Source organism: Psammomys obesus, unplaced genomic scaffold, assembly GCF_907164565.1.
Source record: "Psammomys obesus unplaced genomic scaffold, mPsaObe1.curated_primary_1811, whole genome shotgun sequence".
Taxonomy (NCBI): Eukaryota; Metazoa; Chordata; class Mammalia; order Rodentia; family Muridae; genus Psammomys; species Psammomys obesus.
In genome coordinates, this window is record NW_026585895.1 from 1,494,388 (window position 1) to 1,511,372 (window position 16,985).

At 44.6% G+C, this 16,985-nt stretch overlaps 1 protein-coding gene across 8 annotated transcripts in view; it reads left to right on the top strand.

The window, feature by feature from the left end:
• Positions 1-15,770, top strand: part of Ctnnd1 (catenin delta 1) — a 51,944-nt gene extending 36,174 nt beyond the window's left edge. For 4 of the 8 annotated variants that reach the window (XM_055599971.1, XM_055599970.1, XM_055599976.1 and 1 more), the window contains 12 exons: positions 2,068-2,185; positions 3,153-3,306; positions 4,067-4,135; positions 5,475-5,602; positions 5,701-5,851; positions 6,432-6,624; positions 7,085-7,199; positions 7,923-8,010; positions 11,090-11,152; positions 12,782-12,885; positions 13,270-13,356; positions 13,644-15,770. In XM_055599971.1, the coding sequence (XP_055455946.1) occupies positions 2,068-2,185; positions 3,153-3,306; positions 4,067-4,135; positions 5,475-5,602; positions 5,701-5,851; positions 6,432-6,624; positions 7,085-7,199; positions 7,923-8,010; positions 11,090-11,152; positions 12,782-12,885; positions 13,270-13,356; positions 13,644-13,655 (1,282 nt within the window). In that variant the 3' untranslated portion in view covers positions 13,656-15,770. The remainder of the gene's footprint in view (positions 1-2,067; positions 2,186-3,152; positions 3,307-4,066; positions 4,136-5,474; positions 5,603-5,700; positions 5,852-6,431; positions 6,625-7,084; positions 7,200-7,922; positions 8,011-11,089; positions 11,153-12,781; positions 12,886-13,269; positions 13,357-13,643) is intronic. The other 4 variants (XM_055599973.1, XM_055599972.1, XM_055599975.1 and 1 more) reach the window with 4 other exon arrangements.
• The last annotated feature ends 1,215 nt before the right edge of the window (positions 15,771-16,985 follow it).

A 16,985-nucleotide genomic window follows, 5' to 3' on the forward strand; every position in this document is an offset into this window, starting at 1 on the left:
TAATGAAATCTATACACCTAAAGAAGATAAACAGGAAAGAGGCCCCGGGTTAGATGACCAATCCTCACTTACAAAGACAAATGAGAGATGCATCGGATGTAGTAACAGGAAAGGAGCCTACCACAGAGGGCCTCTGAAAGACTCTACCTAGCAGAGTATCAAAGCAGATACTAAGACTCATAACCAAACCTTCGGCAGAATGCAGGGAATCATATGAGAGTAGGGGGAGTTAGTCTGATGAGGAAAGGATAGGAGCTCTACAAGGACCAAATATATCTGGGCACAGAGGTCTTTTCTGAGACTGACATTCCACCAAGGACCATGTATGGATATAACCTAGAACCTCTGCTTGAATGTAGCCTGTGGTAGCTCAGTAACCAATTGGTTTCCCATAGTGAGGGGAACAGGGACTATCTCTGACAGGAACTCAATGGTAGGCTCTTTGACCTCCCCATCCCCTAAGGGAGGAGCAGTCCTGCTAGGCCACAGAGGAGGACTTTGCAGCCAGTCCTGAAGATACATGATAAAACAGGGTCAAATGAAAGGGAAGGAAGTCCCCCCTATCAGTGGACTTGGAAAGGGGCAGGGAGGAGATGAAGGAGAGAGGATGGGATTGGGAGGGAATGAGGGATCGGGATACAGCTGGGATAGGATACACAGTTAATAAAATGTAACTAATAATAATAATAAAAATGGTAATAGCATACACAAAGTTACCTACTTAACAAACTGTAAAGTAAAATTCGCAGTTGGTTGCTTCATAAGTAACATGAAGCCAAGGTTTATGAAAATAAACCTAAGTGAGTCAGGCTACATGATCAGGTACTGTGGAACATACTCCTCCTCCTTGGACTCTTTCAACCAGATCTGGTGGTGGTTCGCGGGGAACGTTCTTTAGATCTCCATTAGTATCTGTAGAGAACCATCCTACTTACCTGTCACAAATAAACTCTTGGCCAACACATTACATCACAGTGGCACTCCAGTTTCCAGAGCACATGGGAGCTCACTTCTCAGGAGCTGCTATGTAGACTAAGGAAAGACTGGGAAACGGACATAAAGCACAATACCAGAATGCAGCCCTCAGAAACAGACATATGTATTCTACCTTCATCTCTGCATGACCCCTGAAATGGATAATGGTAGAGCAATGGGGATTTGAGGAATTTTAGAGGGAGACAATACACAAACTCACAGATAAGTGGGCTGTTTACCCACTTATCTGCAGTTGGGTAGGGGAAAATAAATTGTTCACATAGCTGAACAATTTGCAGTTGGTAGGGGGAAAAAAAAGACCCTGTCTCAGAACAGATTCAGTATAGCTTATCTGATAAAGTGCTTGCCTGGGTTCAGCCTTCAGTACCACACACACAAACACATACCATCCCTATCAACTTTTATGGAAGTCTTTTTTTTTTTTTTTTTTTTTTAATTTGTTTGCTTGCTTCTTTTGTGGTCCTGGGTACCAAATTCAGGGCACTGCATGAGCTAGGCAAGCTTCTCTACCTGGTGTGTACTTGACCTCAGTTTACCTGCTTGTGGTTTTTCTCCCTTCCTCCTCCTCCCAGCTCCTCACTTTTATTCCTCTTTGACTTTGTTCGTTAATTAGGTAAATACCTGTTTATATTCTAGGTCTGGACTTGTGTGTGTCTTAGGCCCTGTCACAGTTATCTGTCTGGGTTTCCCGACGCCTGGCCCTCCCCACAAGCCCTCCTGCCATGGTGCTGAGGATTGAACCTATTGCTGTGTATATCCTTGGGCCGGCTGTTTACCGCTTTGCTCTGTCCCTACCCATGACGGTCACACACACACAGAGGAGGTCAGAGGAGGTCCTCTGGGGCTACAGCCAACACGTGGGTGCTGGTGGTGGAATCCAAGGCCTTAGAAGAAGAAGCACAGCGAGTGTTCTTGTCGCCTGACTGCCCTCTCCAGCCCCTGGTATTAACAGTTTCTTGTCCTGAGTAGAAAAGACCTAAAGGAATTTTCAGATGTAGATGAGGAAAGACCCCTGAGTGAGGACTTCAGGGATCTGAGTCATCTTCATGCCTTTTTTTTTTTCCCCCTTAGAAATGTAAGCTCAGAGAGGAGTGAAGCCCGCCGGAAACTTCGGGAATGTGATGGCTTAGTTGATGCCCTCATTTTCATTGTTCAGGCAGAAATTGGGCAGAAGGATTCAGACAGCAAGGTAAGTTAATGACTGTGAATTTTGTTCACAAAGTACCTGTGGCCTAGACCTACCACTTCAGGCTCTCAGGTAATATAAAGTACTTATGCCAGCCATTCTCCTTAAAGTGGGCATATAGTTCAGAAGAAAAGATTGTGTGTGTGTGTGTGTGTGTGTGTGTGTGTGTGTGTGTGTGTGTGTGTGTGTGTGTGTGTGTATACGTACATGAGTACACAAGAGAAGCAGCCAGGAGAGCATTTTTTGTCACTCAGGCACCCCACCTTATTCTTTGAGGCCCTGTCTCACTCTGAATGTAGGTTGTGTTCTTTGGCTAGGCTGGCAGCAACCCTGTCTCTGTTCCTATAGCAATAGCTCTATGTGTGCACCCCAGGTCATGCCTGGTTTGTTGAGCCTCAAGTGCTGCTAATGACTAAGCCATCTTTCTAGCCCTAAAGATAGTTTTTTTCTTCTTTTTTTTAATTTTTAATTTTACTTTTGTTAATTACAGTTTTTCACTTTGTATCCCAGCTGTAGCCCCCTCCTCCCTCCCCTCTCAATCTCACCCTCTCTCCCTCTTCTTCTCCTATGCCCCTTCCCCAGTCCACTGATAGGAGAGGTCCTTCTCCCCTTCCATCTGACCCTAGTCTAAGATAGTTTTGTTTAGCACCTCACACCCAACCCCATATAGAGTAAAGCTGCTTAGTAGTCTTCAGATTGCTTTCTTAGGAGAGGCCTCGGTGGCCTAAATGTTGGGTCACCAACTAGTTGCAGAAGCTAGACTAGTTGAAGTTAGACTTCTGTTAGCCTGAAGATAACAAGGATTTTGAGGGGTCTGGGGCACTGATAAGACAGTCTGAGAGAAGACGGATTGAGTTATACATTTTAGGATTGATATTTTAATATTCAAATCATGGAGACTTAGGATTCCTTGTAAATCATCATAGCCATTCTCTTTTCCAATTGAACCTTTTGTTTTCACGTCCCTAAGCTCGTGGAGAACTGTGTCTGCCTCCTTCGGAACTTATCATATCAAGTTCATCGTGAAATCCCACAGGCAGAGCGTTACCAAGAGGCACTTCCTAGTGTGGTTAACAGTACTGGGCCACATGCTGCCAGTTGCTTTGGGGCCAAGAAGGGCAAAGGTGAGTCTGCTTAGTTCCTGTTCTTTAATATGGGATGACTTAGCTTTCTAGATACTTACTGAATAGTCTGGAAGTCCACCTAGTCGAGACTTGTCCTTTGCTCTGCTGCTGCTCCCTTGTTCTGTATGCTTTGACTGTGGTGGTGGTGGTGTTGTGAGGATGGTGATGGTTGTTGGTGTACTTGCACATGGGGCGGTGAAGGACAAGAACTCAGCTAATCTGGGGCCTTCCTCCCTATTCTTCCTCCTCTGCTTTCTTGTGTACTTGCCCATGATCCTGTTGACATCTTTCTCCTGCGTTTTCTTCCTTCATTTCTCTCCTCGCTTTCCACCTTGGTGATTCCCTGGAAGATGAGTGGTTTTCCAGAGGTGAGTGTAATCTTTTAAGGCGCTTGTCTCCTTCTAATTTGCATGGTTTGGTTTTTACCTTCCCTAATATTTCTTTGTCTAACCCTTCCCTGTGGATGCATGTAGGAAAATTGAGTTGAGGGAAAACAACAACATTGAAGTAAGTTTAGATCTTCTGGGTTGTGGTGTTGACATGCTGTTTCTGGACAGCAGTCCCTTTTGTCGGCCTCGGTTAATAGCAGCAAGAGCGGTTATCGTTTTGGTCCTTGTTTCTGCATCATCCCTTTTCCCTCTTGGTATTGCCTCTCTGATCTGAAGATTCTGACTGAGGTATGAAAAGCTGTCAGGTGGAATGTTTCCTTTCTTTAAAAGCTCTTAACACTGTTCTCTCTGCCCTTTCCACATTTTTATAGGGAAAAAGCCCACGGAGGACCCAGCAAATGATACAGTGGATTTCCCCAAAAGAACTAGTCCTGCTCGAGGTAAGCTACCCTTTACTCAGTCCCAGAGGCCTCAGATGCAGTGCTTGGACATGTAACATGTTGATATTTCCAGTTGTTCCTGATGTAATGGATTTGATGGGACTCATTTGATGGAATGAATGTCCTATCACTGGGAAAGTGATAGGACATTCACAGTATTCAGTCTGGAGTTTAAAACAAGGCTGGGTATAATGGTGCATGCATGCAACCTTAGTTGGACAGCTTAGTACTTGGACAGCTGAGGCAGGAGGATTGCTGTCAGTTCAAAGCCATGTTGGCATACAGAATGAGAACCTGCCTCAAAAAAAGAAAAAAGACTTAGCTGTCTAAGTTGCTACTTCAGTTTTTTGGATCTCGAACCTTACAGTTAGAAGAAATTCCTTTATCACTGCTTGAATCTTTAGACCCACTGTATTAATAAATATTAACTTACTGGCTTTCCATAAATATAAAAGATGTTAATTAAATGATGTTAAGTCTCAGGTCGGGAGAATGACTGAGTTAAATTAGAAGTAATTTGTTTGAGATGTTAAATCATTATGCTTGATTGCTTATGGTACAAACACGGCTAAAGTTAGCTATGGGATACAAGTCAAGGAGGAGGAGGGAGGAATTGAATATGATGGAGTTGCTGTCCTGTTTTTACCATGGGCTAGTTAGTTGCCACTATTTTATGACTTTGCTTTTGTTGAGACGAGTTCCCACGATGTGGCCTGGCTGTCCTGGATCTTTCTAGGTAGACTAGACTGGCTTCAGACTTTGCAGGGGTCTGCATACCTCTGCCTTCCAAGTGCTGGGATTAAAGGGGTATGACTGCTGGTGGCTAGAGTAGTTATTCTTTGTTTTGTTTTGTTGTCTTTTAAAGACTTATTGTGTACAATGTTCTGTTTGCATGTACACCTTCATGACACAAGAGGGCACCAGATCTCACGATACATGGTTGTGAGCCACCATGTGGTTGCTGGGAATTGAACTCAGGACCTCTGGAAGAGCAGTCATTGTTCTTAACCTCTGAGCCATCTCTCTAGCCCCTAGAATAGTTACTCTTAAAGCAAGGGATCAGCTGGGCATGGTGGTAGATGCTTGTAGTCCCAGCACTTGAGAGACTTAAGACAGGAAGATTGTGAGTTTGAGGACAGTGTGCTTGACATTGCAAGACCCTGTCTCAAAAGTAAAACAAAACCTAAGAAGAAAGAGACATGAAATCAAGCCTTTGAGTTTGCTCTTGAGTTCATAAGGAAGTAGAGGGAGCTCAATGGTGGAGAAGCAGAACTGCAGGCAGCCAGAGCCTGGTTTGTAGACAATGATTAGTGTTCCCTGTCTTGCCCTTTCTTTGCAGGCTATGAACTCTTATTTCAGCCAGAAGTGGTGCGAATATACATCTCACTCCTCAAGGAGAGCAAGACACCTGCCATCCTAGAAGCCTCCGCTGGAGCTATCCAGAACTTGTGTGCTGGGCGCTGGACCGTGAGTGCCTCATGGACAGTGGATTTGGAGGTCGGGAGTGTAGATAACTAGTTTGCTGTCATTTGTAATCTTTTCACCACTTCCCATGTGCTTCCCAGTACGGTCGATACATCCGCTCTGCTTTGCGTCAAGAGAAGGCTCTCTCTGCCATAGCTGACCTCCTGACCAGTGAACATGAGCGAGTAGTGAAAGCTGCATCTGGGGCACTGAGAAATTTGGCTGTGGATGCCCGGAACAAAGAGTTAATTGGTAAGGATTGGAATTGGGGCCTCGCACAGTGCCTGGATTCCAACAAATGTTTGTAGTCATTTGTTGACATCACTGAAGAGAAGGATTCTATAGCCATAGTTTATGTGTCTTGAGTGTTGAAGGTTTATGGATTAGTGGTTTTTAAAAAAGCAAGAAGTGATGATTCCTCAAAAACATTATAACCACTACTATTTGTTGAATATCTGCTTTCTCCCTGTGTAGGCATTGTTTAGTATTTTTCTATTTGTTTAATTTGCCCAGAATTAATATAGCTACTTAGTGGCAGAGCCCAAGTTGTTAACCTTGTAAATTCATAAAGAAGACTGTGTCCCATTCACCATCATAAGGGAGTGCTGAGCATCGTGTTTTCTTTAGTGTGTTTGATGTCCAGCAGCACATGTCCGCATGCACTTGCAGTGGATGGAGGACAGTGAGTTGGTGGCTATCTCGTGATCTTGGCCCCTCTGATATAATCTTATGTAATAATGGAGTTGATTTGTATGCCTAGAACATACAGTTGACCTGATTACTGTAAACTGTATTGTGAGGCTCCTCCTGACCTTTCGTTTTACTGCTATAGGCAAACATGCTATTCCTAACTTGGTAAAGAATCTGCCTGGAGGTCAGCAGAACTCCTCCTGGAATTTCTCTGAAGACACTGTGGTCTCCATATTGAACACCATCAACGAGGTTATTGCCGAGAACTTGGAAGCTGCCAAAAAGCTCCGAGAGACCCAGGGTATCGAGAAGCTCGTGTTGATCAACAAATCAGGGTGAGCTTATACTTCAGCACAGCTAGAAGAATTTGAGTATGAGAGAAGAGTTTTCAGAAGGGGGCTTCCCACTGTTCTGTGAGATTTCTTGCCCTTTCCTATGACGTGTGGAGAGATATTGATACATTTTCACTCTTAATGTTGGCCTATAAATTGATAACGGATTCTTACATCAAGCTAGTTTATGTCAGTGTTTCAGACAGAATATAAGATTTGTGAAGTTTGATTTCACCTATTTTTACATTTTTATATTATTGTGCTATTACAGTCACGATTCTTAACCTGTGGTTCTGAGTTTGAAGTAGCAATGAAAATAATTGTCTGGTTGGGTGTCAAACTATAAGGAATTGTGTGCAGCGTTAGGAAGGTTAAGAACCACTCTGTTAGCGGTCCTAAGGTCAGGCTCTAAGACTCCCTGGTCTTAACAGCACACTTTGTGTGGTGTTACTTTCCATCGTAGGAATCGCTCAGAAAAAGAAGTCCGGGCAGCAGCTCTCGTCCTGCAGACCATCTGGGGTTATAAGGAACTTCGGAAGCCACTGGAAAAAGAGGGATGGAAGAAGTCAGACTTCCAGGTGCAATGACGTTTGACCAAAGTGTTCGCTTTTCTTCCTCTTTGGTCCTTGGCTAGTGCCTCTGTCTTTGGTTTCTTCTCTGTCACCATTGGACCAGCTCCAAGTTGTTTTCAAGATGGTAAAGACTTTCTTAGCAACACTGCCTCTTCAAACAGTGATGCCCACAGTCTACTTTTGCTGAAATGGTTTAACTCTTTCAGTGTTGAACATACAGTAGATGCTACTGGTGGTGAATAGTGATAACTCACAGCCATTGTGACCCCTCTATCCACTCTGACTCTTCTGTGTGCTCATTTATTCTCTGGTCCTTCTGCCTCTGTTCCCCAAGCACTAGCATTGTACATATGGGCCTCTGCCCAGCCTCAGGTTCTTTTTCTGGAGAGTTACTATTGTCAATAAGAACGAAGAGATCTAAGCGCATTAGGAAAGAATATGAGTGAGGGCTAGGACAGGAGAGCATGGAAAAGGAAGCCAATGCTCCTTAAGAATAGCTTCTGGCCACGTGCGGTGACTCACATCTTTAATCCCAGTACTTGGGAGGCAGAGGCAGGCGGATCTCTGAGTTTCAGGACAGCCAGGGCTATACATAGAGAAACCCTGTCTCAGAAAACCAACACAAAAATAGCAGCTGAAGTGAGAGGTCCATGGTTAGGAGGCGGGAACAGGAAGAGGTGGTGGGCATATTCAGGTTTCTGTGACATTGGGGTTTACGTTTGTCTCCAGGTGAATCTAAACAACGCATCTAGAAGCCAGAGCAGCCATTCATATGATGATAGCACTCTCCCCCTCATTGACCGGAACCAAAAATCAGGTATGGTAGCCACGGGGTGCAGCCTTCTCATTTAATGTCCCTGCTATTCTTCAGTGGCTTATTAACTGAGAAATGGGACGTTTGCGTATTTCCAAGTGCGCGCGATGCCAAGGAGGCGTGTAATGCTCTGCACAAGAGAACAGGTTTGAGCTTGCAAATCGTAGTGGGCAGCAAGGGCTGTGGTGGTGCCAACTGTAATCCCAGCCCAGCACTCTGAGGTGGGCGGAGGAAGATGGTAGGCCAAGGCCAGCCTTGGCACATGGAACTCTGTCTCCAAAGAAAACCAAACCAAAACCAACGTAGTTAGTTACCTTGGCTGTGTCTCCTCTATCACCTGTGAACTTTGAGTCTGTGTGTGTCTGCTTAATTATTAGTGCTTTTCCAGTTGAAAAAATAGAAACTGCTCACAGCCAGAAAGGCCACTATTTCTGGTGCCGAGAGAAAAGCACCGCTATTACAGAGCTGTGTAGGTTATAGCTCTGTGAGAGCTTATGTTTTGTGTTGTGTGGTGCTGGGGATTGAATCCAGGCTTTCTAGGCAAGTGTCTGTGTCCCTGAGTTAGAGCTTTTTAAACCACTTTACCACAAATGAATTTATATTTGTTACTCTATAGTTTTTCTCTCTCACCAAACGTATGTACTGTAACCTTTTTTATCTTAAAGATTTTGGCCCATGGCCTTGGAGTGTGGTTTGAGGGTCCGAGGGTCTTGGTCATACATGCCAGCGGCATAAAGGCAGTGGTGCTTGCTGCTGGTGGTCAGCGTAGACAAGGTGGTGACGCTGATCTGAGCAAGTTGGTTTATTGGCACGTACTCTACCTTTAAAAGCCTTGTCCAAAGGTCAGGGGGGGCAGCGGCAGCACACACCTTCAATCCCAGCACTTGGGAGGCAAAGGCAGGCAAAGCTCTGAGTTCTAGGACAGCCTGGTCTCCAAGGCTACATAGAGAAATCCTGTCTCAAAAACCGTCTCCTTAGGAGCACCCTTGATGAGCTGTGAGAGTGAAAACTTGATTGTGTTCCTAACCCTAAGTGCACAGCTAACACCATTTAGCTGTGTAGTGCTAATGAGGAAATGGGCAGCATTTGCGCTGTGTGAGGAGCTGCTGTGGCTGTCTTGAGGCAAACTGCTTTTACTAATTAGACTAGTGGGTTTTTATCTAGAGTGCTATGTTACTTTATGAAGCAGCGGACGCTCAAGTGGTGATTAGTTAGATGTGGTTATGTGGCAAGCATTTCCTCAAAAATAAACACAGAAACCTTTCCACTTTGCTGAAAAAACTGACAGTATTTGCTACCTGAGTAAACATTTTGGCTAAGTGTGGTGACCCATTCCAGCACTTAGAAGGCTAAGGCGGGAAGATTGTCCTTCATTTAAAGCCAGCATGGGCTTCATAGGCCAGCCTAAGCTGCAGAATAAGGCCCTGTTACCCTCCCCCCCACCCCCGAAAAAAAAACCTCTCAAAATTTCAAAACAGAAAGGTGTAATTGCGAACACACGATATTGAGCCTACTAACTTCCCAATACTTAGAAGGTCTTTTCTAGGTCCATGAAGGTGGCCCAGTAGGTAAACTCACTTATCATCAAGATTGACAGCCTGAGTTCCATTCCTGAAAGAGAACTGACCCTTAAAAGTTGCCCACTGGATCCATGTCATTGCATGGACACAGAATACATATACACATACGTACTCACGGATACTGACACACACGTGCACACAATGTAATAATAAAGATTTTTAAGAAAGCTGTTAAGAATAGAAATATCAAATTAAAAATCGTTTTTATAATTACATAAGTTTAGATGTAAATCTATTTTAAAAACAACCATGCAGCTGGGTGTAGCGACACACACCTTTAAGCCCAGCGCTCGGGAGGAAGGGGCAGGGGGATCTCTGGGGATTGGAGACTAGCCTGCATAGTAAGTTCCAGGACAGCCAGGGCTGTACAGAGAAACTCTGTCTCAAACAAAAAAACCCCACATGCATAATAAAGTGTATTAATCTTACAACATTTGCATAGTCTGTAAATTGTCTTGCAAGGAGACAATGCCATGACGTAATTCAAAATCCTGGTGAGTAAATGTTTCGTTCAAGGACAGGACGGACTGACCCATCTATGTTTTGTGGTTTTCTTGAGGCAGGCTCTTGCCCTGGACTTGACAGTTGCTGGAATTCACTGTTTAGAACCAGGCTGGCCTGGACCTTGTGTGGTGCCCTCCCTCTGCCTTCTGAGTGCTAAAATTAGGGGAGTGTCTACATCTGACTCCTTTATTGGTCTACCCTGGGGTTTTGTTTGTCGTTTTTAAAGTACGGTCATTGTGAATGTGGTGTGTAGTGGGGGTCGGAGGACGGCCCTGGAGGCTGTTCTTGCAGCTTGCCATGGCTTCAGGGATCACACTCAGGTTGTCAGCTTGCATAGCAAGGGCTGGACCTGCCGAGCCGCCTTGCCCGCCCATAACCAGCCCACACACTTTTTCAACTGAGGGTGTTTGTGATTATGCAGTAAGTTAATTTCTGTGTGGAGGAGACGCTTACATTTCTGAAGATAGACATGTGTGACCCTTCCACACCCGTGCAAGTCATTTGCGCCCTCATTATTCCTGTGTGTGATTGGAGACTTGAGTCTAAGGTCCTGTAGTAGATAAGGTCCTTTATCTACTATTGAACTACATCTGCAGCCTAGACGCTTGTTATTTTCTACTGATTTTTTTGTTTATGTTGTGGGGGTGCATGGGTACATATGTAGAGGTCCGAGGACAGCTTGAGGGAGTCCGTTCCTTCTACAGGTTGTTTCCAGGGATGAGACTTATTGGGCCTGGCAGCAGGCATCTCTCCACTGGACCGTCTTTATGGCCTCTGAAAGGTTTCTTGTATTTGGGTGTCTGTAGGGAAGGAATCGAGTTCCATGAGGACTTTCCCAGAACTGTAGGTAGTGTTTACTGCTTGGCACTTAGTATGTGCTGAATAAAACTTTATTTCAGTAAAGGCAGGGAAGGGTGGCATGCCAGGGAGAAATGTCTACTTTATATAGATTTTTGTGTATTGGATTTTGACTTGGATAACTTTCTAATTCCATATAGATAAGAAACCTGACCGGGAAGAAATTCCAATGAGCAATATGGGGTCAAACACAAAATCATTAGGTAGGTGATGAATTCCTGTCTAATGCTGCAGATTAGTGTTCAATTGGGGTGAGTAGGCATTTTCTCTTTTTCTTTTTTGAGACAGGGTCTCAAATTACATAGGATGTTCTTGAACTCACTACAGTAGAGGCTGATCTTGAACTCCTGTTCCTCCTGCCGCTACCTCCCAAGTGCTGGGATTATAGATCTGTTCATCCATACCTGGCTTTTTCTGTCCTTTTTGTAGCTCTTTACCCCTTAAACACCTTTACCATGTTCAATCTCAAAAGTGCCGAGACTGGTCATCTTCGTTTGAAAGGGTATCTGGAAATACAGTAGAATTTGATCAGTTTACTCTTTTCTACATTTTCACATGCTGCTGTGGGTGGAGCGACCTTGAACTCTTAATTTTTTTTTTTTTAATTTTAATTAAAAAAATTTAAAAAACAATTTTTTTTTATTCTTATTTTTTGAGACAGATCTTTCTGTGTATTCCTGGCTGTCCTGACACTTGCTTTGTAGATCAGGCTGGCCTTGAACTCACAGGGATCTGCCTGCTTCTGCCCCTCCTGTGCTGAGACTAAAGGTAGGCACCACCATGCCTAGCCTGTTTATTTAATTCTGTGTGTATGAGTGTTTTGTCTGCATGTATGTTTTATTTACCAAGTGCCCTCGAAGTCAGATTCCCTAGACCTGGAGTTAGGGATGGTTGTGAACCACCATGTGAGTGATGGGGTTAAACCCGGGTCCTCTGCAGGAGTGGCCAGTTTGCTTTACCTGCTGAGCCACCACTCCAGCCCCCTGACCTTGGATTCTTAGTCGGTCCTATTTCCCCACGTGTTCTCAGAAAGTCTTCATGTATCCATATAATCTTCTCCCTACTCTATTTCAGTTTAGCTGGTCTACTTGCTGCTGTTTTGTTTTGTTTTTTTCTTTTTTCCCCTCTGAAACAGGATCTCATAGCCCAGGTTAGCTATGGACTTAAAATATAGCCGAGGATGACCTTGAATTCTTGGGCCTTCTTCCTACTTTCGCTATTCTATGTCTTGATTCTACTTTGTTTTGTTATTAATAGGGTCTCCTGTATCTCAGACTGACCTTGAACTCACTATGTAGCTGAGGATGACTGAATATTGGTGGATCCTCCTCCCTTCAGGTCTAAGTGCTGTAATTGCAGGTTTACAATAGGACACTCAGCACGTTCTGCATTATCTAAAAATCCTGGGTAGATTAAGCCTTTGCCCTTCCAAATTCTTTCATTCCCAAAGGCTCAACTCAAGCTGTGTTGTGTATTACCAGTTCCTTCCAATCGCAGCATATTTCTTCTGTCCTCTCTTGATTTCAGGGCTGCCTGTGGGCGGGCCAGCTCTCTTGAGTGTTACCCACCTAGGCTACACTGATGCTTCTCGTTACTGCTTTGTTCTTTTTGCAGTGTTGGGAACTGAGTTTAGGCTAACCTCTCTACTGCTGAACTGCATCCCCAGCACTGGCTATTTCACCTACATTATCTTCTCCACTATATTCAAGTGTTTAAGTCTTGAAAGGCATCAGACTTTAAGTCTTGTTGGAGCATCTGAAGCAGCACACTTCTCAGTCAAGGTGTCTGATCCACGGGCATTACACTAGAGGGAGTGTCTTGTTTTTCTCTAGACAACAGCTACTCCACCCTGAACGAGAGAGGAGACCACAACAGAACACTGGACCGATCTGGGGATCTGGGTGATATGGAGCCACTGAAGGGAGCGCCCTTGACGGTAAACCCTTGTTATACACTGCTGTATATGTGAGGCCAGCAGTATTTTGAAGCTGTATGATAGATGAAATGTATGATAAAGAAAAGAGAGTGTCTTTCTTTGGTAGGTGTTTTCAGTGAAAAAAACAGAGGTTTTGATGTACCTTGAAGTTTTCTGGGATGTTCCCATTGACTGTGTTGGACGTCTTTGAAGTGCTGCTGATGTGACTCACACTAACTAACCTGTTGTCTGTTCATCACCCTGCTCTTGCACTTACCTGTTGAAGATGTTTGCCCTGTTATTCTAACAGTGTGGTTTACAAGTTTTTGGATTTCCATTAGATCTGGCACACACTCAGAGCTTCCTGTCATGGCTCTCCTACTAACAAATTGCATGTGTTCACAGCAGGACGAGGGTCAGGAGTCTTTGGAGGAAGAGTTGGATGTGTTGGTTTTGGATGATGAGGGGCACCAAGTGTCTTACTCCCCCATGGTATGTCCTCCAGTCACCCCTAAGATGGTCCCGAGGAAGGAGGCTCCTGTGTGCCCAGTCTTTGCCAATCATACTGATCTGGTCAGGCCTAAAATGCTTGTCTGAGCCACATGGTTCCCAAGGGTTCTGCTTCTGAGATCATGTCCTCCTCGGAGGCTGGGGTGCAGTGGGTGATTTGGCTCTCTCTCGTGTGCTGCTTTCCTGCCTTCAGATTTGCTCACCTGCCTTTGTTTCCCCCGTCTTCCTACTCGCAACCTATTAACAGCCCTCTCTTTTTTTCCCTACAGCAGAAGATTTAGCACCACTGTACCCGCTCCATCTGGGCTCATAATATATTACTTCTATTTTTGGTGGTGAAATGGACTGATGATTTTTTTCCTTTCTTCGCTGGACTATTGTGCCAACTGCCAGGCTGACTCCTACCCTATAAGCCCAACGCGGCTGCCTTCATTCCATCAGTTACCATCATCTTCCACTGAAGTGTAATTTTCATCTTCTCCCATCCCCTACTTCCAGTTTTCCCCAAGAAACCTGCCTTGGTTATGTGCGTGTCTTGAGAAACTGCAGACCAGCTTTTTTGCCAGCCGTGCCTGGAACGCTTGGCTTATGTAGAGGGAGGGAGACTGGAGCTCGTCACTGGCAGCTGTGGAAAGAGCTGAAATCACGAGCTATGTGTGAGCATTCAGCATTCTGACAAACTGATGACTTTTAATCAAGACTATTTTTCTGGTGGGGAGGGAACTTTTTATTTTGTTTAGGATAATGGGAAGTGTGAGTTCTTCCCTTATCCAGTGGCTGTTTTGAAGCCAAGAAGGCTGGAAACGTTGGCACATTCCACCTGGCAAGTACCCTTCAAACTGGGAGAACTCTGCTCCTTCTGTCTGAGGCAGGGACCACAAAGGACCTACAGACTCCATCTCTTCTTGGGAGCTTCAGGACAGCCTTGGGGTGCTGCCCTGACCAAGGCTGTCCTTAACCCTCCTCTCCTACCCTGTGATAAATCTGCTAACCTGACCCGGCTGTTTGCAAGATGCTATGTAAAAAGGACAATGCCACGGAGCACTTCTTGGTTGAGAAGAATCAGGAAGATTGTCTACTGGGGAGAAGATGACCTTCTAGGAGGAGCTAGAAGGACATACACTGAGTGGTTAGTCTGAAACTGGCAGGAAGCTTCAAAGCTGGCTTTGCCCTGCCTCCCGGCCCCTTTCTCTTCTTCCTTTATAGGCTTGTTCTCCCTCTCCCCCTCTCTGGATTTGTTGGCCAACTACAAGACTTGTACATAATTCCTGCCCCCTTTGCCCTTCTAAGGTAGGAGCTGCCCTGGCTTTGCCTCCTCTTTGTGCCTTTGGCCTGGGGTGCATCTCCTTCCTCTCTTCTAGGTGCCTTTCTTTGCCTCTGCAGTCTCATTTCTCATGATTTCTCAAGTTTGATTTTATTTTTCTTTCCTGCTGTTGACCCTCAGTAGCTGAAGGAAGGAAGAGGAGTGGGACCAGGGGACCTGTAAGTCCCCGTTGGGGATTGTGCTAGCCTCTGATTTAGCCACACGGCCTTCTGCTCACCAGTGTACAGTTGGGACTGGTGAAAATCCCATCCTGGTAAGTCTCAGTGTGAGGCTGCTAGGAGGGTGTGCGGTCACTCTCACTCCATAGTTGTCCCAGCTCCCCTCGTCTCTGAAAGGCTAGAGAGTCGGGTTTCTCTCCACGTCTTTTGCCTCCATTACACCCTTTCCTGCTGTAGTGAATGTTACAGATTGGGCTAGAGAATCAGCTACTTGTGGGCTTTTGTTTGTTTTGTTTTTAACTTTTTTCCTTACTTGCCTTCTTTCCTTAATCTAAAATTTCTATTCATGCAACTGGAATTCTTCGTCCCTCCTGTCCTGCCCCTTAATCTGTTGAGGCTATGGGGTAGGAGAAAAGTACACAGTCTACCAACCTTCCTCCTTATGCATTATAATTTTTTTTTTTTTTTTTTTGAAACCTTTTGCTTCCCTCCCAATTCTTTGTAGTCCCATTCACCTTTTCTGGCAAAAAGGAGCGTTCCGCTCTCCATGACCCTCAGAGTCCACTGCACAGGGAAGCCTCCCCAACCCAGACCTGGCTCTAGTCTTGTTTCTCTTGTCCTCCTCTGCTCTTCCTGGTGCTCTTTTTTTCTCGGTGGGGTGTGGGTAATAGACTAGCCATGGGCTTTTGGGGACCTTTTACTGTTTGTTTGTTTGTTTGTTTTGTTTTGTTTTTCCTCTTTCATTTATAAAAACACTAAACATTCAGTTTCAGCAAACCAAAAATCCTGCCTTCCCAGCGAACACTACTAAGGGCCGTGTCTTCTGCTCTGTCTCTCTTCTCTTTTTCTTCCTCTCTTATTAATGCTTTTAAAAACAAATGAGTTTTTTATATAAATAAAGTTTTTAAAGTGTGTATGTGGGAGGTGTGTGTCATTTCTTCACCTCAAGCTATATTTCTTCCCTCCTTTCCATCTTGGTTATTTTGGTGTCAGTGGTTTTTTTTGGTTTGTTTTTTGTTGTTGTTGTTGTTGTTGTTGTTTTTTTTTTTTTTTTCCAGAGCAGCCAGAAGAAGGTTGTGTCTCAGGATGGGTTTACTTTAGTTTCAGTCCCAAATTTTAAAAAGGAACATTCTTTGGAACACTCTCACCTCAGAGTCTTAAAAAAAAAAAATAAAATAATAATAATATAATAATCAGTGGCTGATGTAGAGCAGGAGAACACATTGCTATTAGAGATAGAAACTAAAGAGTACAGGCTGATGGCTTCCTTGTTCTCTATGGTTCTTGCGCATCATCTGACAAAACCAACCCTGGGCAAAGCTCTCTCAACCCATGGCTCTTCTGAACTCAGCACATGAAATCTAGAAGATGAGAAGCCAGCAGTCCTGGCTGCCACCTTAGTAAGTGTCCTCTGCGTGAGCACTGTCAGCTGCTCGGGCTGTTGGATAGGAGGACATCCTGCTAAGCTGTAGGTGGGGCACAGAAACCAGATCACTGGGGGTTATCTTCACTGCAGGTACCAAAGATTCGGACTCATGGGAAAACAGTTCCTCAGGGTCCTTATTTCCTGTTATATAATTTAAATACCTTGAGAAAATTTGTGTGGAATGCTTCTTGTACAGTCACATACTCAGTTACGCTTGTTCAGCTGTGTTCAGCAATAGACTACGATCGCTACATTGTAGGAGCGTCTGGGTAGTGAGACCAGGCTGTAGCTGTGTAGACTAAGGCTAGATTTGCACGGAAACTTGTAGTCATAGACCGTAAGAATAAAATACAAAGCCACAAATGTTAGCATCTCTGTTGCAAGGTTTTTGTTTTTTTTAATCCATGTGGGAAAACCTGGTCATTTGTCAACAACTTTTTCCTCACTGGTATTGAGTTAGATGGAAACCCTCCTGCAAACTGGCCTTGCTCGTGAGTCTCCTGCTGTCTCAGTGCTGGGACTGTGGTGACTATCACCATGTGTAGCCACACGTAGCTTTCAAAGGTTTGGATCCGTCCTGGTGGTGTATACCACTAATCCCAGCATTCAGATGGCAGACACCAGCCTGGGTCATCTGGGTCAGTCAGTGAAACAGGTATTCATGACCATACCTAAAATGAAATGCTGTACTGACTGACTATAA